General features: G+C 38.9%; 2 protein-coding genes across 6 annotated transcripts in view; one reads left to right on the top strand and one right to left on the bottom strand.

Moving 5' to 3' along the window:
• DHX57 (DExH-box helicase 57) overlaps window positions 1-7,011 on the bottom strand; it is a 36,384-nt gene extending 29,373 nt beyond the window's left edge. For 2 of the 3 annotated variants that reach the window (XM_054985167.1, XM_054985184.1), the window contains exons 1-5: window positions 6,920-7,011; window positions 5,402-5,595; window positions 4,677-4,832; window positions 2,390-2,563; window positions 53-873 (exon numbers count right to left, since the gene is read on the bottom strand). In XM_054985167.1, the coding sequence (XP_054841142.1) occupies window positions 53-873; window positions 2,390-2,563; window positions 4,677-4,832; window positions 5,402-5,586 (1,336 nt within the window). In that variant the 5' untranslated portion in view covers window positions 5,587-5,595; window positions 6,920-7,011. The remainder of the gene's footprint in view (window positions 1-52; window positions 874-2,389; window positions 2,564-4,676; window positions 4,833-5,401; window positions 5,596-6,919) is intronic. The other variant, XM_054985175.1, reaches the window with a different exon arrangement.
• Window positions 7,012-7,106: 95 nt separating this feature from the next.
• Window positions 7,107-19,600, top strand: MORN2 (MORN repeat containing 2). 3 transcript variants are annotated; one of them, XM_054984948.1, is made up of 5 exons: window positions 7,107-7,263; window positions 8,790-8,840; window positions 10,599-10,705; window positions 10,941-11,077; window positions 19,102-19,600. In XM_054984948.1, exons 1-5 carry the CDS (start codon window positions 7,245-7,247, stop codon window positions 19,202-19,204), a joined length of 417 nt encoding a protein of 138 aa, XP_054840923.1. In that variant the 5' UTR covers window positions 7,107-7,244; the 3' UTR covers window positions 19,205-19,600. The 3 variants fall into 3 exon arrangements, with proteins under 3 accessions (XP_054840923.1, XP_054840942.1, XP_054840934.1); XM_054984967.1 differs by lacking the exon at window positions 19,102-19,600 and adding an exon at window positions 12,591-12,687; XM_054984959.1 differs by lacking the exon at window positions 8,790-8,840.
• The last annotated feature ends 2,489 nt before the right edge of the window (window positions 19,601-22,089 follow it).

Below are 22,089 nucleotides of genomic sequence, written 5' to 3'. Positions count from 1 at the left end.
ACTGCATATACAGATATGTCTCTCAGTGAGGATTTTACAGCATTGTACGTACCTTCAGAATTCTGATAGGCAACACAAGTGCTATTTGAAAGTGCTTGCTTCTCAGTATCTGCTGGCGTTCCTGCCAAGGATGGTGTCAACAAAGGCAGATGAGGAACACTGTATTTGTGAGAAGTCTTAGTAAGCAGTTTTGTTACCTCGGCTTCATCCTCCAAGCTTGTTATTAAAGCATAAACAACAGGTTCATTAGACTCAGATGACGTTAAGGCCTTTTCATACAGGAATTCAGCGATGTGCAACCGACAAGCCAGAGGCAATTTCTCGTTAGTAGAATAGAATGCCAGAAGGGGTGGCTGGTAAGGATATTTGTTACCCTCAGGAAATCTTACTTCAAGTTCATACACAGGAGTGTCCACTCTGAGATGAGCATCTTCTTTAATGCTTGGAAGCCCTTGTTGCTGGTGTGGATGTTCGTGCTTAAATTTGCATTTTGATCCAAACCTGCAGTCTCCTAGGAGGTAATATTTACAAACTCCCAAAGAAGCTGGTTTTAGCCCATTGTTGGTGTTGTTCCTTTGCTTTTGCTCACTGAGAATATCTGTGAGGTACGCCAAGTCTAACGCAGCTGTCCAAACTCTGTTTTGAATTCTTTCCACAAATTTGTCTCCACAGATGGAACAGAGGGCAAAAGCCTCTTCCCGTCTTTGTTCCAAACAGTTTTCAATGCTTGCCTGAGCAGCACTTTCTGTGATCTGCATCCTCTGCCCAAATTTTTCTGAGAAGCACTGCAATAGCAAGTGCTCCAGTGACACCCCAATGTTACCGTTACAGGACTTCAGCATTGCTTGACAACGTTCACCATCAAAGCCATATCTAAAGGAAGAAGAAAAAAAGGTAAATTGTGCATTCTCAAACAGAAACTATCTACCTTACTTTTAAGATGCTTGCCACTGACCTGAGGCAAGTAAGAGAACACATCAATCAGTTTCTGCACTTCAAATAACATTTATTTATTTACATCATTTATAGTCCGCCTTTCTCACTGAGACTCAAGACGGATTACACAGTATGAGGTTAATACAATCAGTATCAAGTAAGTACATTTCAATACAATACCATAAGGTAAACATATACAAGTTTAAAGACATAGCATTAGCAAGAATCCAAGACATAGTAGAGCTACTGAAGCAAAACATAATCAGTTCTAGGACTAACATTAGACAACATGGAGCACTGGTGGTACATAGGAGTACATATTTAAAGCAGCAAATAATATATGAGGCAAAAATGGTGATGAAGTCTATGATCCCTAACTTGTTAGTGAAGCACCTGAGACTCCATTCCCTACAATGCAGCCCTCCCATTTGAGTAAAAAGCCTTTTTGAATAGTTTGGTTTTGCATCGTTTACAGAAAGCCAGGAGAGTGGGGGCTCTTCTGACATCCTCAGGCAGGTCATTCCACAGGTTAGGGGCCACCACAGAGAAAGCCCATGTACGGGCTGCTGTTGACTTCAACTGTGTGCACCCTGGTACCTGCAGGAGACCCTGTCAGATGAGCAAAGCTGCCATGGAGGAACATAGGGAGGGATGCGGTCCCGTAGGTATGCCGGACTAAAGCCGTGAAGAACTTTGTATGTAATAACTAATATTTTGAACTGAGCATGGTAAACGATGGGTAGCCAGTGGAGTGACTGTAGGATGGGAGTGATGTTCATGCTCCTGCTCGCTCCTTACAGTTGAGCTGCAGCATTTTGCACTAATTGGAGCCTCCTAGTTAACTTAGATGGGAGGCCAATGTATAGAGCATTACAATAGTCAAGCCTTGATGTTACCACAGCATGGATCCAAGTGGCCAGGTCAGCCATGTCAAGATAACTTATATAACTTGGGCATATTTATATAAATTTGCTTTCCTTGTACACATGATAAGTTCTATTTTGTGAGTGTGGGGAGGGTGGTTTTAGAACATGGAATTTTAGATTTCATGTGTGTGTGCTGGGGAGAAAGCAAACAGATTAAGAGGACTGTGTGGGTGAGTGGGTTCCTGGAAAAGGATAAAAGGCTTGCAAGAGCAGGGAAGGATGGATTGAGGGCTACATAAATGGGCTACATACAAATGGGTTAAAGGAGGAAGTTTTCTGTCCTCTCCCTCTAACCCAAAGGATTATCACCACTGGAATTTTCAGCTGGAAGGTAGCTTTTAACTATTTTTGTTTACTATCATGAGAATTAGAAACTTACTTTTAAAAAATATGAAACCTAAAATGCTCTGTACTCTATGTAACATTCCACACTTAAAAAATTTGCATAACTGCAATTACAATAAGAGCTGTCACCTTAACCCCATTTTCTGACTTAAGTGTTCTACTGTATTGATTGAAAGAATCACCTGGAAAGTTTGTTCACAGCAAAGGAAGAAACTTCAGTCTCTGAAATGTGGTTCACAGCTGGATGAAAAGAAGTGCTTGCGGTAGTTTTAGAAACTGATTCATTTTCTGAACAAAATTCCTCCTCATCAAAGTAATCTGTTTCATCACTGTCTTCTCTCCCTGATATAGGTACCCTGAAAAAGAAAACAAGAACCTCATTTAAATCTAATGTTTTATGGCTAAAGTCTGGGATTTGAGCCATTTGTTTTAACTCTGAATAATTAAATACGTGAGTTGGAAACAGGAAGTCAAAATGTACAAGGTTGGAGGACCAGTCCTGCAGGAAAAGGCTAAGGATTTGGGATTTTTCTTAAATTGAGGTGAAAATGAGCAAAGGAGGGCATGCTAGATTATGTGTGGTATGGAGAAAGTAAAGACATCACTTTTTCTTCCTCTCTCATAATTCAGGATTCATCCAATTGCAGCATAATTCACGTGAATCAAGTTGATAGGCACCCAATCAAGTTGATAGGCAGACAAATGAAAGCACTTCTTTTAGAGCTGATTCCAGGTTTTGGGGGGCCTGGGCAAAAAGTGCTCAGGGCCCCCTTATGACAACTATTAAGAACATAAGAACATAAGCAAAGCCATGTTGGATCAGGCCAGTGGCCCATCCAGTCCAACATTCTGTCACACACAGTGGCTAGAAATCCAGTGCCATCTAAAGGACTGTCAGTGAGGCCAGGACACCAGAAGCCCTCCCACTGCCTTCCTTCCAGCACCAAGACAACAGAGCACCACCTCCCCACAAAGAGAATACCATCTATCTCCTGTGGCTAATAGCCACTGATGGACCTCTGCTCCATATATTTGTCCAGTCCCCTCTTGAAGCTGGCAATGCTTGTAGCTGCCACCACCTCCTGTGGCAACGAATTCCATGTGTTTATCACCCTTTGTGTAAAGTAGTATTTTCTTCTATCTGTTCTAACCCGACTGCTCAATAATTTCATAGAGTGCCCACGAGTTCTTGTATTGTGAGAAAGGGAGAAAAACACATCTTTCTCTACCTTCTCTAACCCGTGCATTATCTTGTAAACCTCTATCATGTCTCCCCTCAGTCGTCTTTTCTCCAGGCTAAAGAGCCCCAAGCGCCTCAATCTTTCCTCATAGGGAAAGTGTTCCAACCCTTTAATCATTTTAGTTGCCCTTCTCTGTACTTTTTCCAGTGCTATGATATCTTTTTTAAGGTGTGGCGACCAGAACTGTACACAGTACTCCAAATGAGGCCTCACCATCGATTTATACAGAGGCATTATGATACCGGCTGATTTGTTTTCAATCCCTTTCCTAATAACCCCTAGCATAGCATTAGCTTTTTTTATGGCAGTCGCACACTGTGCTGACGTTTTTAGTGAGTTATCTATCATGACTCCAAGACCTCTCTTGGTCAGTCTCCGCCAGTTCAGACCCCATCAACTTGTATTTATATTTTGGATTTTTTGTTCCAATGTGCATTACTTTGCACTTGGCTCCATTGAACCTCATTTGCCACATGGATGCCCACTCTTCTAGCCTCGACAGATCCCTTTGGAGTGCCTCACAATCCTCTCTGGCTTTCACCACCCTGAACAATTTCATGTCATCTGCAAATTTAGCCACTTCACTGCTTAATCCCAATTCCAAATCATTAATAAACAAGTTAAAAAGCATTGGACCCAATACCGACCCCTGTGGCACCCCACTGCTCACCACCCTCCACTGTGAGAAGTGCCCGTTTATACTCACTCTCTGTTTCCTATTAATTAGCCAGTTAATTAGGCCCCCCGTCTTGCCCTCCTACCCACATACCCACACCTGCCTGTGCATCCTTCCTTTACCCACTTGCAAGCTCTCCCACCACCTGCAATCACAGCTGCTCATACTGCCTGCATGCCTTCCCCCGCTGGTGCTGGGTGCAACTAGAAGTGCCACTGCCATGGCCACCAGGAACACTGATGCTTTGTGCACCATTCACATGCCCTTCTCCAGTAGCGCTTGCCAGCATATGCTGCCAAGTGACAAAGCACTCACAAGCAGGCAGTGAAAGACTGCCTGAGCACAAGTATGAGAGGAGACACATGAGTTGTGAGTCGGCAACAATGGTGCCAGTACTCTGTACCAATAAGTATTATCACAAAAAAGCCCTGCTCATGACTAATTGTTATAAAACAGTGAAAATTAAAGACTTGTGTTCAGTAGCCTAGGTATAAAGTGTTTAATGAGCTCGGTTCCATGGAAGAACAGAGTATATTTTTAAAAAATACCAACTCCAAACCAGCTGCAAGGTCTTGTCTTTGGAGCTCATGAAGAAGTTCTTTCACTCTCTTCTGATTCTCTGAAGTCATATGCAAAGTCTGAAGAGGCATCTTTGCTTTGGCTCCAGATCTGGTCTGTCCATTTCTTTCGCTAACAAAGTTTGGTGCACTAAAAAAAAAAAAGACTTTCAAATGCATGAATGCAACAGAAAATAAATGTATGAACAGATACTTAAAGTCAGTTAGCTTAAATAGTGCCACCTTGGGTCAGATCAATGGGTTATCTAGTCCAGCATTCTGTGATTTGACAGTGGCCAGTTAACAGCATCAGGAATGCTCATAATGGAAAGATCCATGTTATTTTGTGTGGGAATTTTCAGAAAAACACACGAAATCAATAGGATTCCATCATTTTAACAATCCCAATCTGTACAGGGTCTCTTTAGAGCTCCATAATTATTATAATCAGCCCAAAGATCAGTACAGAGGAGAGACACAGTGGCTCTTGGGAATATGACATTATTGGTTTAACTAAATTTTCATCAACCAAGATCTTCCTTTATTTCAGTTTATATTGGGTTTCCTGTTTGGTTAATAAATGAATAAATGGATTGGTTAATAAATGAATATTTATTCAAGCCATTCCATTTTATCAAACTTGGCTCTTTAAAAACCTAGGATTTCAAAAACAGGATTAAAAAATATTCCAGAAACATAAGATTCTAGCATTTGACTGACCTGCAAACATCTCTTGCTACACTAGAAATGCAGAAGTCACCATCACTGAATAATTTGTTTGAGCCTTTTTTGCTTCCACTGGCTTGATGCTTCCTTGAAGGTCTACCACTTCCTCCTCCTTGCCCTTTCCCTTGTCTTCCACCTCCTCTGTTGGGTTTTCCTCTTCTCTTCCCTGATGAACTCATTTTCTTCTGCTAAAGAGAAAAAAAATACAAGTAAAGAGAAAATAAATTATGAATAACAAAGTACAGCATTAGATTAACCCCCTACTGTATGCAACCAAAAATATAGTAAAAGTAACAATAATTACTTCTGTTACCTAGTGGTGGTACAAGATAGAAGTCAACCATTTGCCTCCCTCACTAATCGCTTAAACAAGTTTAAAAAAAACCACAAGTAAAGCTGTACTAGACAAACACACACCCTGTACACTACTACACATAATTTATGACATGTACATTGGCAAAATTTCTTATGTATCCTCACACCCCTCTGGGACCACACAACGAACTGAGATAAAATATCAGCTATCTCAATCCAGCCTTAGGGGAGTAAGGCTACAAGAGTAGCTCTATTAGTCTGTTGTTGCAGCTAAAATGACAGAGCCTGTGGCACTTAATATATTACTTTATTGTGGCATGAGCTTTTGTAGCCAATAGTCTACTTCATCAGATGCATGAAGTATGATTTAAATCATATATATGTATGTTTTATGTTGTAAAGCAAATCTCAACAAAGACACAAATTTAACTATGTTGCCTTAAATACGCTATTATCTCCTAGACTCTGCCCACAGCCTGTAATATGGGGTACTGATATTGGTCAAACATATAGGATCTGCTGATGCGGGGAGGGCGGGCACAAATTTAACTATGTTGCCTTAAATACGCTATTATCTCTTAGACTCTGCCCACAGCCTGTAATATGGGGTACTGATATTGGTCAAACATATAGGATCTGCTGATGTGGGGAGGGCGGAATATAAATCGAATAAAATAAATGAATGAATGATTACTGAAATATGGATAGAACATGGAGCAATTATGGAAAAGTCAAATAGAACAGCTATAACAAATGGAGAGAGTAGCATTACAATGAGTAGCATTTCAGAACTTAGTGAAAATTGTTTTTCAAAAGAATTAAAGGCTCATGCTACAAAATCATTACTTTTGGAGTTATTGCAGGTTTTTCTTAGAATCCTAACTTGACACCATAATTCTCAGCAGCCCGCTCATGTAGTTATATTCCCCCAATGAACATATAAAGCTGATGTATATATATAGATAAACAGATTAACGTATGAGTTCTGTAGTATCTTGGGAAGAGGTCTGCTCCAGCCCAACGGCCTGGGATTCAAGGCGCGGGCGGAAGAGGCAACGAACTGGGGATGACAGGGATTTAGCTACCTGATGGCACTTTGTGCCTGCAAAGCATAGGCTCTGCCACTGAGCAACCTCTGTATCCCGCATGTAGCCCCCAGCACTCCCCAAATCACCCCCTTCAAATCCCACACGGCACCTTAACTTTGGCGACCCCCCACTTCCTTGCGACTTCCTCAAATGCGCGCTGCTATCCCGTCATTTCGATCCCAGCCACCTGTCAGAGCCTGCCTTCAGCCGGGCCACCAACCACCAGCCACCCGGAAGCGAAAGGCATTTCTCGTCTGTTTCCGGAGACATAGAGAAGTCGGTCTCCCTGGCAACCCCTAGCGCTCCTGAACGGAGGAGTTTTGAGCAGGGGGCGGGGGCGCTTCCTTTCAAATCGAAGGGACTTCTCTGGAGTCGGAAAAAAGTAGCTCATTTCCAACTGGACTTCCGCTCAGTAACTGGCTGTAAACCACGCTATGAATAATAAAGACTCAGGTATGCAGGATGCGGTAGTTCTCTCTCTCTTTCTCTGCTTCAGTTTGAGAGATGCTTCTGTTGTCCAGATGAAAAAGCGTGTAACTTTTGGGGTGGTGTGTGTGTCCCTATTTATTTTTTTAAGTGCAGAAAGCACATCCCTAAAACTATAGGACAGTTTTTCCCCAGAAAGGTACATTATGTCACCTATGGAGGAAAATTTGATATTGAAAATATCTGAGCAGCTCTCCCTTTCCAATGATCATCACAGCTTCACACCCGGTAAAATCATCCCAGCCAGACTCACCATCCACACAACCCTCAGACCTGCTCATCATGATTCATATTGTGAGTTCTGCCCATGCTCCTTTCCAAAACTATAAATTAGAGCTCTGAGGACCCCCTCCCACCTTATTCCTACTGCCACTGCTGAGACCACCAGAGGAGAGGTGGCTGCAGCCAAGCACTCCGTCCCTAGCACTCCTGGATTCAACACCATTCATAAAATAATTGTATGGGTTAACTTGTAAGTTTTCTAATGTTGTCATTAATTTACTTTGTTATGTACACCAACGGAGAAAGCTTATCTTGAAAAACACTAGATAAATAAATAAATAAATTGTAAACAACTACCATAAAAATTCTGTGCACTGCATGGTTTTCCTTTGAATCACCCTGCTTAGATTTCCACTGACTGAAGTCTCTTTAGCCTCCTTAGCTCTGATTCCCCTTGACTGTAATTTTATTATCACGCTCCTATAGCAGAGCAGTCTTAAGCATAGTTATACTCTTCTAAGCCCATTGATCTCAATAGACTGAAAAGACTAACTTTCCTTAGGATTGCACTGTAATTCTTATCTCAGACACTCCCAACCTGATCCTTCAGCCAGGGGCCTAGGATGATGTATTTCAAACCCCCTAAAATTCCTTTATATCTATTTAGATACTTTGATTCCATTGCAAGACACCTAGCCCAAGCCTTGTAAGAGTACTTCTAGTCAAAGTCTTCTGCGTGCTACCCTCATACTTTCAGTACATGTTCAGTCTTTGCAGCTGAGGGTAGGACAATTTGGTTTCCCAGTGCTGCAGTCGCATCATCTGTTTTCTACATTTTAGTATTTCCAGTCCATTCCAATTACTGTGATAGGAATGGTTCCAGTACAACATGCAGAAAGAGAAAATGCCTAGTTGGAAATATGACGAGACATTCATAATGCTGCATAAAAACTCATATACTCTAGTACTCCATATGATTAGTCTGGAATAGCAACACCCAAATGGAACCTGACCTGTGTTATACTTTATTTTTAAAATTCTTCTGTGGCTTTTGATATGCTTGCACATCATTTTCTCTACCAGAATTTTCCCAAAGCATCCTAGCAGCTTCAGCCATTTTAATGATGTCATTATAGTTAAAGTTTATATATTTTAGGCAGAATTGGTACTATATATTTGGCCATTGTTTATTTCAGGTTTTATATATAAAGGCTTTTGAGTTGTTAATGTTATTCTCAAAGATCAGTAACACTAATATTCTCTTTCAACAGGTGTTGAAGTTTATAAAATATCATTTATATTTCCAAATCAAGATAAGTATGGTAAAATATTTTTGGATACATGGAAAATGATATATGGGTTTATTTAAACAATAGCAGTTAATGATTGGAACATCAGCTGTATCACAACCATGGCACTTTATTAAAAAAATATAGACTGCTGTGCCAAATGATGTATTGTGTAAAGCTGCATAATATTTATCTAATAGTGCAATGCTAAACCAAGTTACATCTTTCTAAGCTCATTGACTTCAGTGGTGGTCTTAGAGGTGGAATTAGTTTACAGAGGCTTGCAGTGTAATTCAGTCTCAGTTTGTTTTCTAGCATATCAAGTTGGCAAGTAATGTGCTTATGGCTTCATTCCTATGCACACTTACTTGAGAGTAAATCATACTGAATTTAGCAGGACTTGATTTCAAGGCAACATGTGCAGGATTGGTCTGCACGAAACATAATTTTATAATTTGTAAGGTGGTAATGAAGTGCCAGCATGGCCATTCAAATCTCAGGTTTCCTTAAGTCTGTGTGGACAGGGGCTATCAGCTGTGCACCTGCATTTGCTTCTGAGCTTTGCAATGACTGACCCTTGAGCACATAGGCAGTGCCCTGTGTGCATCACAGGTCTTCCATGTTGAAAGCGTTTTCACAGATTTGGGAAACTGGGTCTGTCAGTCTTTAAGAAAACATTCAGATACTCTAATTGCTTACAGAGGACAAAATTAAATCAACTATGTAACTTTTTAAAAAGAATTTTTAAAGATCAGACTATGTCATTGAAAGGGCTGGGACTCCTTGCAGCTGGTTTACACTGTGACTAAATATGGTTCAGTAACACAGTTCTCAGAAATCTATGATTCTTGGGCAGGGCAGGTGACTTAAAAAAATCACCCCAGCCAGGTGACAGCTCTTCCCTAAGTGTTGAAGTAGATTTTAAAACCAAGCAATAGCTCCATCTACTGACCACTAAAAAGAAGCATGCAATTCATTACAATACACTTCGGAGCTGATAGATTGTCTCTAACCCACTTTGAGTAAAGCTATGACGATTGTTTAGAGGAGAAAACATGAACAGGATTTAAGAGTTTTTATATTGGTGTTTAAAGTGTAGAATAGAAACAGAGGAGCTAGAATATGCCACTTTTTCAAAACTGGAGGGAGTGCTTCATAATGTATCTGTTTTACTTACTCTGTATAATCCACCTTGAGCCTCAATGAGAAAAGCAAACTATAAATAACATAAATAAAAACAAAACCTCTGTACTGTAATACTGTGGAAGGGGGTGTTATTGAACACTGTGGAACTTTCAAAGTTATTATTGCCCACTGGGAAGCTGACGTCTTGAAGTGCTCCCAAGTGTAACATGGTTGTGTTCGAGGAGAGAATGGGGGTGACAAGGAAAGAAATACTCAGCTCATGGAGACTGTGCATATCCCCTGTGCTTCCCTATTGTGAGAAATTTCCTGTGTAACAAAATACTACAATAGATCTCAGGATACAGTTACTGGAGATTCCATTAAAAACTGTGGAATAATAACATGAATACTCAAAAAAACCTTGATTCTGGTATGAGAGTCATGAAATTGCTCAAGAACCAAAAGAAACCTAGCAAAAGTTTAAACAAGTTTTATCTTTATATGAAAGAGATGATAAAGAATACACTAGGGAGGAGACTGAATACAGATGAAGAAATTAATTAACTGGTAATATGCCGTGTTTTCAAATGATTAAATGTCACTGTATTAAATGGAATTATTCATTTTACTAAGTTTCTTCACCTTCTTTTTCTCTTGCTTAATTAGACGGTGAATGTACAAGAACAACTGATGGAAGTCTTGAAAGAAATGGACATGGAGAGCATACTACTCCCAATGGAATTATATACAGAGGAAACTGGAAGAATGATAAGGTACATTCCTACTTATTCATTTTGATGAATTTTGGGGGTACCTTACATATGAGTGGGCTGGGCTGTTTTAGCTGTCTGATCCTACAGCACTACAGTGCTCAATGTACTTTATTTCCAGTAAGAGTGCCTAGGACTGTATCTTTATATTTACTAAATGGATGGAGAGGACAAGTCAGAGACTCTATGGACGTATTTTAGGAATGGGTATTCATCAATTATCTTCTTGTTAAATCAGATGAATGGTTTAGGAAGGCTGGAACATCCGTCAGGTGCAGTTTATGAAGGTGAATTCAAAGACAACATGTTTCATGGAACAGGAACCTACATATTTCCTAATGGAGCAAAATACACCGGTCAATTCAATGAAAACAAGTACGTTGAAAGGAAGGTATCTGTAAGCTTGTTTCCTTGATATAAAGGAATATCAATCCTTAATTATACTTTAAGAGAGCAATCCTAAGAACACTTTTCTGGGAGTAAGCACCACTGAATAGTAGGATCAGTAGGATTTTGAGTATGCCTGCTTAGGATTTCGCTGTAAGTTGCTCTGACCTGTAGGTTGAAACTGTCTCTGTATCCCTCTTCATACTGTTAATTAGGTACTTCTCAATATGAACATTCTCCAAGGATTGCAGTGCTTTTGCAGTTGGCAAGCATGTGCAAGGTAGATGTCAACTATCCTAGGATGAATAAATTAGAAAGCTCAGTAGAGTAGAACGATTTCAGTTACCAAACCTAGCAGCAGTCACTCTGAAACAAAACAGAAGTGCTACTGGTGGGGTTTGACCCAAGAATTGGGATCTCTCCTGTTCTGAATGGGGTTGTACTCCCCCTAAAGGAGAAGGTTTATAGCTTGGGGGTGCTGCTGGATGTGAGCCTCCTGTTGGATGAACATGTGGCAGCAGTGGCCAGGAGCAACTTTCACCAGTTTTGTTTGGTCAGCCGGCTGCAGCTGTTCCTGGGCAGGAAAAATCTTGCCACTGCGGTGAATGCTCTAGGGTAGATTACTACAGTGTGCTCCATGTGGGATTGCCCTTGAATACTGTCCAAGAGCTACAGTTGGTACAGAATGCTGCAGCCAGAATGTTGACTGGACTGAGTCATAAGGACCATATCAGTTCGGTCTTGTTCCATCTATAGTGGTTCCCAGTCTGCTTCTATGCACAATTCAAGGTGCTGGTGCTGACCTTTAAAACCGTGTACAGCTTGGGGCCAGCCTACCTGAAGGGCTGCCTACTCCCATATAAACCTACTCCATTCTGGTCATCTTTTGCTGTTCTGTCTCAGGTGCCCCGGCCATCTGTGGCTAGAGAAAGGGCATCCTGAAAAAGGGCCTTTTCGATCATGGCACTGAAACTTTGGAACTCCCTCCCCGGGGAGATTCATCTGTCTCCCTCTATTGTGGTCTTCCACCAGCAGGTGAAGACTTTTCTGTTTTGCTTGACATTCCCTCACTAACATTTATTAGCCCTCTTCCCTGTTTGTATATTTTTATGTGTTTATATGTTTCATTTATTTGTTTTAAATATTGTTTTAAATATATATTTGTATTTTAAACACTGTTATAATGTTTGAAAGATTTTAGTGTTTGCCAGCTTGGGTACCCTGATTTGGATAGAAAGGAGACACTGAAATGTTTAAATAAATAATTAAAACCTGCAACAGGAATTTCCTTTATGAGGTACTTCCTGTTTTAATGTTGCCTTGACTGGAAAGCTGACATCTTGAAATGTGACTAGAAACTATCCTACCTTTTCCCCCACTTTTGCACAGCTATTGCCAGTAATGTTCCCCTTATATAAGCCTTGCTGTCGAATTAACATCAATTGTGCCATTCAACATGAAATATTCTGTCAGTTCTTTCTTGCATTTTTGTACCTGTTAGCATGGACAACGTTTATGTATTTTAAAAAGGAAAAAAAGACAAGAAAATATAAAGACTATTACCCCCAAATTGAAGATATTGAAACAAGAACATAAAATTACCGGTGATAAGAGAAAATGGAAAGAAATGAAGCAATTAAAAAACCAATTGGATCTATTGGAAGCAGAAGAAATGCAGAACAAAGAAGAATTTTGAATCAAGCAATAATAATACAACAGATCAATTAAGCCATTCAAAAAACTAAAAATATGTAAAGCACCTAGACTGGATGGATTAACGGAACATATTATAAAGGTTTTGAAGACATAATAGCAATACCTTTACAAAAGGTAATGAATGAGATACAAGATAGAAAGAAAATACCAACAACTTGGCAAGAGGCAGGGATCATTTCGTAGAAAAAGAGCTGCAGGAACTCATTAGCATAAATCATTAGCACATGCCACGCCCCTTGACCAGCCCAAAATGGCCAGGATTTGGCTGCTACCAGACGGGAGTGTTCCCCCACCTGGCAGTGGCCCGATCAGCACCATTTTGGCCCCAATCCAGGCAGAAACAGGCCCAAAATGGCCCAGATCAGGTCGGTGCCGGGCAGGGGAGGGGTCTCCCACCAGGCACTGAACCAGTCCTGGTGGTTTTGGCCCTGACCCTGGCCGAAATGGGCCCCAAATGGCCAAAAATGGCCATGTGAGGCCGTTTGGGCCTGGATCAGGGCCAAAACAGCCTGGACCAGGTCAGCACTGGGCAGAGGAGGGTTCCCCTATCCGGCACCGACCCAATCCCAGCCGTTCCGGCCCTGATCCCAGCGGAAATGGGTTCAAAATGGCCCAAAATGGCCATTTTGGGCCCGTTTGGGCCCCAATTGGGGCCGAATCAGCCAGGACTGGGTTGGTGCCAGGCAGGGGAAGCTTCCTCCACCCAGCTCCAACCCAATCTTGGCCATTTTGGCCCCCATCGAGGTCTAAACGGCCCAAAATGTCCCAAAGTCAGGTGGGTGGGGACACCTGACTGTTGGGAAAACTGCCGGAACAGCGTTCTGGCGCATTCCCCCGGAAATGAGCCCTGCCAAGAGGTGAATATAACTCTAATATGTAAAGAAGGGAATGATCCATTATTACCGCAATCAGATAGGCCAATTTCTTTATTGAATGTGGATTATAAAACATTTATAATGATAATGGCAGAGAGATTAAGAAAATGTCTTCAAGATTTAATACATGAAGATCAAACAGGATTTGTCCCTAAGAGATATATGAGAGATAATATCAGATATTTACTTGATGCAATCGAATATTCAAGGAGGAAAGGAGAAAAAATGGCATTTATGTTTTTGGATGCAGAGAAAGCTTTTTATAATGTGTCTTGGAATTTTTTTAAAATTTTTTTGAAATTTTATTGAATAACTCACAAGTTTACAAGGAAGTTGGAAAAAAAAGACGGTTAGGTTGAGAACAATAATACATAATACAAAATACACTAAGAAGAGAAAGATAACAAAAAACCCCTCTCTCTATATATTTATATCTATGTATATAAGTATGTAATTATACACATTGATAATTATGTAAGTTATATATAGAAACATATATATCAGTAAATCTTGAGGTAATACTTCTTATTAACAATAACATATAGTTCGATAAAATCATTTATATCAATGTAAAATAAAGTTTGGCAATGCGATCACACTTTAGTCTTATAGAAAGTCCAATTAGGTGTCAAATATGAATTGATACAATTGGCTGGAGGCCTGTACTTCCTTCTCTGTGATGAACTCATAAAAGGGTAGCCATTTTTCGAAGAATAGTGAGCTTTTGGCAGATGGGTCCAAATTCTGTAGGTTGTTTGTTATCTTTTCAATAATAATATAATCCCAAATTTTTAAATACCATTGATTGATCGAGGGTTGAGTCAGTTTATTCCAATTTAAAGCTATTAATTTTTTTGCTGCTGTTAGAAGTGTTGAAATTAAATCACGTTTAAATGAAGGAATTTCTGTGGTATGCCATAAATCTAAGAAGATTAGCTTTTGGGGAAAGGGAATCTTAATATTGGTTATTATAAATATTTGTTGAAGTATATTTTCCCAAAAGTTGTTAATGAAAGGGCACTGCCACCAACAATGGGCATAGGTGCCAATTTGGCCACATTTTCTCCAGCATAGTGGAGAGTAGTTTGGAATTATTGCAGAAAGTTGCTTTGGCGTGTAGAACCATCTTGTTATGATTTTGCATGATAGCAGTTTCTTATTGATGTCTGGTGTGTTAATTAGTTTAGAGGACCAAATTTGGTTCCAGTAGTCTGATGAGAGTTGACCATTGCAGTCCTGTTGCCATTTTATTTGAAAAGTAGCAACTTTTGATTTTTCTGTCAGAAGTATAATATTGTATAACTTAGCTATAAGGCCTTTACGTTTTACATTGTGTGCTTGAGTTAGAATGTTTTCAAGTTCGTTTTTGGGTTTACAAAGTATATCAGTTAATTTTATCTTGGTAGCGATGTGCGATAATTGTAAATATTGAAACCACGGTATGGTGGAATTTATTTTTTCTTCCAGTTCACCTTTAGTCAGTAGTCTTTTATTAGAAGATATGTCTGATAAAGTTATAATAGTCATTTTTTCCCAAAATTTGTTTGTTGACAGGTCTTTCCCTGGCGGAAACCAGTCCTGCATTAAAAAATGTGAATAACGTGATATTTTTGGAAGAGTTTTTGTTTTATACTTGTTCCAAACCTTAACTATTTCTGATAGAAATGTATTCGGTAATAGGTTGGGTTTTTGACTCCATAGTAGTTCTTGAAATGACATGGGGGGTAATCAATGAATATAAGATTTTGATCCAATCGGGTTGAGTGTCCTTTGCAAATAGCATTTGTAAGGCGTATAGCATGGGCATAAATATTTAAATCAGGATATTTGAATCCTTCTTGGTTTATTTTCTGTTTTAAAATCCAAAACGCGGTTCTCGGGCATTTGTAATTCCATAAGAAGTTATTTAGTGTCGTTTGTCATTGCTTTATTTTATCTGACGGGAGCGATAGTGGAATAGCTTGAAATAAGTAGATAATTTTAGGGAGAATAAAAGCTTTAAGTGGAATCTATCAAACCAGGTGTATTGTTGTTTGTTCCAGTTGAGTAAGTCTGATTTGATTTCATTAAATTTTTGAAAATGATTATATTTTAGAAGAAATTTGGGCTGCGAGGGAATATTAATACCTAAATATGGGATGTATTTTGCTGCCCACTGATACGAATTTGCTTTGGAAAGTTTCTTTAGTGTGAGATGTGACCTTTATAGGTAATATTAAAGATTTAGAAGCAATAATTGTTAAACCTGAAATTTGGGCAAAGTTGACTAGCATTCAACTACAATGCCAAGACCACGGCAATACAGCCTGGAAAACCCACAACAACCATTGACTAGCGTTTTTTGTAAATAAATGAGAGATTCTTCAGGTTGTGTTAAATAAAGCATCATATTGTCTGCGAACAGACTCAATTTGTATGTATTTGGGCCTGGAAATTTTTGATAAAAGTATTAGAAAATATGAAGTGTGGAACTGAATTTTTAAATTGGATGCAAAGTGTTTATACCGGCCAGCAAGCTAAAATTTTAGTAAATGCCTCATTGACAGGGAAAATAAAAATAGCTAAAGGAACCCAACAGGACTGTCCAGTATCTCCACTATTATTTATTATCATTTTGGAAGTATTGGATGTTAAAATTAGACAAGATAAAAGAATTGTTGGAATAAAAGAAGGTAAAGAAGAATATAAAATGAAAAGCTATGTGGATGATGTTATAATATCTGTAACAAAACCAATTTTTTTCCTGAAATATGTATTGGAGCAAATTTCAAGATTTAGATAATATTGTGGATATAAATTGAACAAAAAGAAGGCAAAAGTAATCTTATCAGCTACCAGAGAGGAACAAGAAGAGAGAGAAGTAGCACCTTTAAGACTAACCAATTTTATTGTAGCCTAAGCTTTCGAGAATCAGAGTTCTCTTTGTCAGATGCATCTGACGAAGAGAACTGTGATTCTCGAAAGCTTATGCTGCAATAAAATTGGTTAGTCTTAAAGGTGCTACTGGATTCTTTTTGATTTTGCTACTACAGACTAACATGGCTAACTCCTCTGGATCTAAGAAGAGAGAGAGAAAGTAATGGATTGTATTATTACCAGAAAATCAGTTAAATATTTGGGAATAAATGTTATGGGACAAAATGATAACTTATATAAATAGTCATCAAAAAGTTTGGGCAAGCATTATTGAAGATTTGCAAAGATAAGAAAAATTGAAAATCTCATGGCTACAGAGGAGCTCCACTGTTAAAATGAATAGACTTCTGACAGAATCTGCCTCGCATTGCAATCTTCTGCTGGGCTGCCTCTGGACAGATGGGAACAGCCATAAATATTTACTCCTCACTGTTGCAACTGTTCACTGGAGCCAGCTGGGAGGCAGGCAAGGGTGAGGGAGTCAGACTACAGCAAGAGGGGGGGGAAAGGGAGGGGGTTAGAATTGGAATATTTAAAGGAAATTGATTGTAATGGACATAAAATATTTCTAATCCAATAAAAAAATTAAAAAAAAAAGACTACAGCAAGATGAATATATTACCTAAACTGAATTTTCTGTTTCAAATGCTCCCAATTTTAGATGAAAAGATTCTTTAAAAGTGGCAGACAAGGATAAATGATTTTATATGGAATGGAAGAAAAGTTAGAATAAGATTTAAAATATTACAAGATGAAAAAAGCTGAGGTGGGATGGTGGTGCCAGATGTTAAGCTGTATCGACATGCGGCCACACTGGTCTGGATATCAGATTAGATATAAATTCAAACAGAAAACACATAAAATTGGAGACAGTTGATACCAAGGAAGGAATTCATAATTATTTATGGATTAAGAAATCATTAAAAACCATTCAAAGACAAGATGGCCCCTATATTGTGAGAGATAGATTATGAAAAATATGGTTTCAATGTAGAAATAGTTTAACAATGCAATCCTAAGCAAAGTTACTTCAGTCTACACCCAATGAAATCAATGGGCTTAGGCTGGAGTAACTCTTTTTAGGATTGCACTATAAGTCTGCCAGTTTCTCCACTGACATCATAAATAGATGTGTATTATGATAATATTACATGAAATAAAATGGACTACGTTATTTATGAATATATGATGGACAAGCAAGGAAAAATAAAAATGGGAAGAAATTCATAGTTGACATATTATCAAGCAATGACCAAACGTAAAGAACAACTGTCCAAAGAAGGAGGATGATTAAGAGAGAAAACAGTGTTTGAACAACTAATCTGTTGAGAGCCAAAACATCTGTTAGGAATATGAAACAGAATCAGAATAGATCAAACATTGTATGATTAAATGGATGCAAAACTTTGGTGAAGATATTTCAATGAGTCAGTGGGAAAACTTATGGACTAAAGAAGTCAAATTTACAGATTGCCAAATGTTAAGAGAAAATTGGTATAAAATGTTTTTAAAGAGTATATTACTTATAAGGATATTGCAAAAACCAGTAAAGATTATAGCAGAAAGTGTTGGAAACGTCAATACATGGACGCAACTTTCTGTCATATATGGTGGATGTGTAAGAAGACAAGAAGATATTGGATACAAATACATGAGGAAATGCAAAAGGTATTGAAGTTCCGCTTTGTGCTGGAACCCTAAAAATATGTTATTAAATATTTTACCAAGTAATATAATAAAAGAGCAAAGTGAACTTTTAAAATATATGGTGACAGCGGCGAGAGTAGTATATGCAACAAAATGGAAGGCAGAATCTTGTCCCGAGAAGACTGATTGTATGGATAAATTGTATGAATATGTATCAATGGCAAAATTAACTTCTTATATACATAATAGATGAAACCAAAAAAATTCAGAAAAAATTGAAAGTTTTTTTTAATATGTAGCTGCAAACTAAGGAGAATTACATATCATTAATATTAAAATAGACCAATTGTTAGGTTAAATAACTAAATTAGTAAGCTAATATGCTGAACATAATAAGATTGAATATAATGTTGAATATAAACTGTAAAATATAAAAGGTTGTATGTAAAGTATCTTAAGTATGTATGGGGATGGAGAGAACTATTATGTAGTTCTACTAGTCTGATATATATTGTTTTTATCTTATATGTATTATTCACTGTTTATTGTTTAAATAAAAAAGAAACAAAAAAGAAAGAAACTATACTACCTATCTCAATCTTATTTCACCCTCGGAGGAGCTCAGGGTGGCATACACAGGGTTCCCCCCCACATCAGTTCTGTGAGGTAAAGATTAGAGTGAAAGGTAGTGACTGACCAGTAAGTTTCAAGGCTGAGTGGGGCTTTGAACCTGGATTTCTCCATTCAATGGCCAGCACTTTAGGAACTGCACATCAGTAGCTCTCATCACTAGTAATCTTAATACAATTATTGTAGTTATTCACTAAACATGCTGTTTTTGTCCTGTTCCTGTTCCAGGTTGGAAGGGAAGGGAGAATTTACAGACACACAAGGCCTGGAATGGGATGGTCGATTTCATTACACAGCAGCCCCGGGACTGAAGCTCAAGTTAGAAATGTAGGATATTTTATACAGGAAAAAAAAGACATGGAATTATTGTTCTACTTAGTCCGAGCTTTTCTATGACAAATAATTTCTTAATAACTATTGTTGTTTTAATGAAGTTTCCATGTAAACTAAGCACAGGGTCATTTTTAATTTGAGGTTCAGAATGTTACATGTTGTTGAATGTCAGAATGTTGTTTCAACATACAAAGTTGCAATATGTTAATTCTAAAAATATATGCAAAAAGAAGCTTGACTTGCTGTTACAGTAATTGAAAACATTTGTGATCAATACTGACAACTAACATGTAGAAGGAAAGCAAGTATGGACATAAAGGTAGAATGTAATTGAACCGATAAATGATATTTTAATCATCTTCCTACTTGTGGGTCCATCATCTACTTAATAATAAATGAGAACACAACTTCTATAAAAGCCTTTGGATTCTTTTTATTATTTTCAATACTACCAGTTTCTGATGTTTTAGTTTATAGAGACTTGCAAAAAAAATCATTTTCACCTCATTTTTACTTTAAAAATTCCATTATTTTTCATTTCACTTGTTTTTGTATTCATTTGTCTTTTTTTTCATTTCCTTTGGTCTCAGTGGGAAATGTACTTTAGGCTATAATTTCCTTTTTTCCCCCATCCAATTTTCAGAAAGGGTACAGTTCAAATACAGGATCCTTTCTGTCAAATGTCAGGCAAATAGGAGAAAATATCCCAGTTTCAATGCCCCCTCCCCCCTGAAAAAAACACCATGTTTCTGGCTGTAAATTTTTTTTTTCATCCAGTTTAAATGAAATGCTAAGGGCTTATACTCCTTGCCCCAAGAGGACATTCCTGTTAGATTTAAGAGTGATAAGAGAAAGAGTCCATGTTTTAGGCAATTAAAATGCTGACATGATTAAGAGAACAGAGGGAGGAATATTAGTGCTGGGTGGGAACAGTCGGGGATGCTTTCTTTTTCAGGTCCTCCAGGAGGACTCCAGGCCAGGGGCATCTGGTTGGCTGGCCCCCGTTAGAAATGATGTTGGACGGAATGGATAGTTAGGTGGATAGTTAGGTGGGATTGTTGAAGTGGGGTTTATTCACAATTCAGCAAAATGGACCCCTTCTCCCCCCCCCACCCCCGGCTGAACAGATACTTGGGATACTTATCTCACTACAGATGCTAATTTCTGCTGTAATCAGCTGCATTGTTCCTTTACATCCTCCTGATGCCCTCCCTTGTAACACCCTACCCACCTTTGGCTAGGATATGGCTCAAGGATTCCAACTTGTGTCTGAAGAAGGGATCTCTGGCTCTCAAAAACTCACACTCTGACAATCTTGTTGGTCTTTAAGGTGCCACTGGATTAAAATCCTGCTGGACTGAATAGACTGTTGGTCTGATCCACCACAACTGCTCTTTGACTCTTAATGGCAAGTATCAAGTACAGAAAGAGCTCTCTATTGCCCATCAGAATAGGAATTCCTAAAAACAAATCAATAAAATTGCTAATAGAATATCAGGGACAGAAAACCATTTTGAATTTTCATTATTTCTACTAACAATAGTCTTCCAGAATTTTTTTACTTTTTCATCTTCCTAAAGTGGAAATACGTTCCTTTCTAGCTGCAGCCTTTCCAGCAATTTTCTATGTCTTTCTGAAAAATATATTAGAGCCCATAGGTGTTCAAATAACTCTTGTTTATTTCTTTAAATGCTAGACTTTTATTAGTACAGATTAATTTAAATGGCTTGCTTTTGCTGTCTTCCTGCCAAATCCTCCCCCACCACCCATTCAGTCACCCAGTTTTTATACTAGGCTGAGATCCCCAGTAACACCCATATTGAAAACCAGTGTGGGTCCAGAAGGAGATTGTGTTTGTGAGGAGAGCTGCTGCTGAGGCAGCCAAGACCTCCACTGTTATCAGCAAGGGAGAAGGCAAGTTTATCAAGCTCTGTCCTACAAGGTTCTGCTCCAGATATTAACAGGGCTTACCCAATCAAATTGATAGTGAGACAAACAAAAGCATTGCCTTCAGGTGAGTTCCATGGCAAAGAGTGATCAGGGCCCCTGCTATGTCTACTACTATGTTCTCCTTGCCCTCCCGCCTACAAGCCCTCACCTGGCTGTGCTTTCTGCCTTTGCCCACACACAAGCTCTCCCTCCATGTGCTGTCATAGCCACCCACACTGTGTGCCTGCCCTTTCCCTGATTATGCTGGATAGTGGGTGCAGGTAGGAGTGCCACTGCCGTGGCCTCCAGGAATGCTTTGTGTACCATTCACATGCTCTTCTCCAGCAGTGCTAGCAGTATATATCGCTGGGAGCAGAGGTGACAAAGCACTCACAAACAGCCTGTGAAAAGGTATAACTGTAAGCATCATAGGAGACGTGTGAGTAGGGAGCTATCAGCAGTAGAACCCACCAGAAACCACAGGCCCTGACAGCTGCCCCATCTTGTCATGTGCTGACGCTGGCCCTGGACATTATCATTTGAATGTGAGGAAGTGCTAGATAAATGTTAAGTATTTTTTGTCTTCAAGGTACTAAAATGTTGGCAGTAGATTGCATTTCCTTATCTGAAAATTAATGGTAGATCACCTTAAAAGCACACAAAGTTTAGACACACCCTTAAGGTTAAGATGTACTCACTATCTTCCATGGTGACAGCTGGGCTCATCTGAGCAAAGCCTTCAGAAAGATCTCCCTGTTCTTTTCTAACATTAGTTGGTAGGATATTTAAGAGCGTACTTTTCAGATTTAATTCAAATCTAAGTTTAAGGATCTTCTGCATTTCTTCTTGTATCTTTATCCACTATTGTCGTGTTTCCTTGCAGGTCCACCACATATGATAAAATGTTGCATCCATACTCTGACATTTCCAACAATGTCCACAGTAACTCTTACT

The sequence above is a fragment of the Eublepharis macularius genome, chromosome 1 (assembly GCF_028583425.1).
Source record: "Eublepharis macularius isolate TG4126 chromosome 1, MPM_Emac_v1.0, whole genome shotgun sequence".
Classification (NCBI taxonomy): Eukaryota; Metazoa; Chordata; class Lepidosauria; order Squamata; family Eublepharidae; genus Eublepharis; species Eublepharis macularius.
This window is presented reverse-complemented; position numbering and strand designations above follow the sequence as displayed.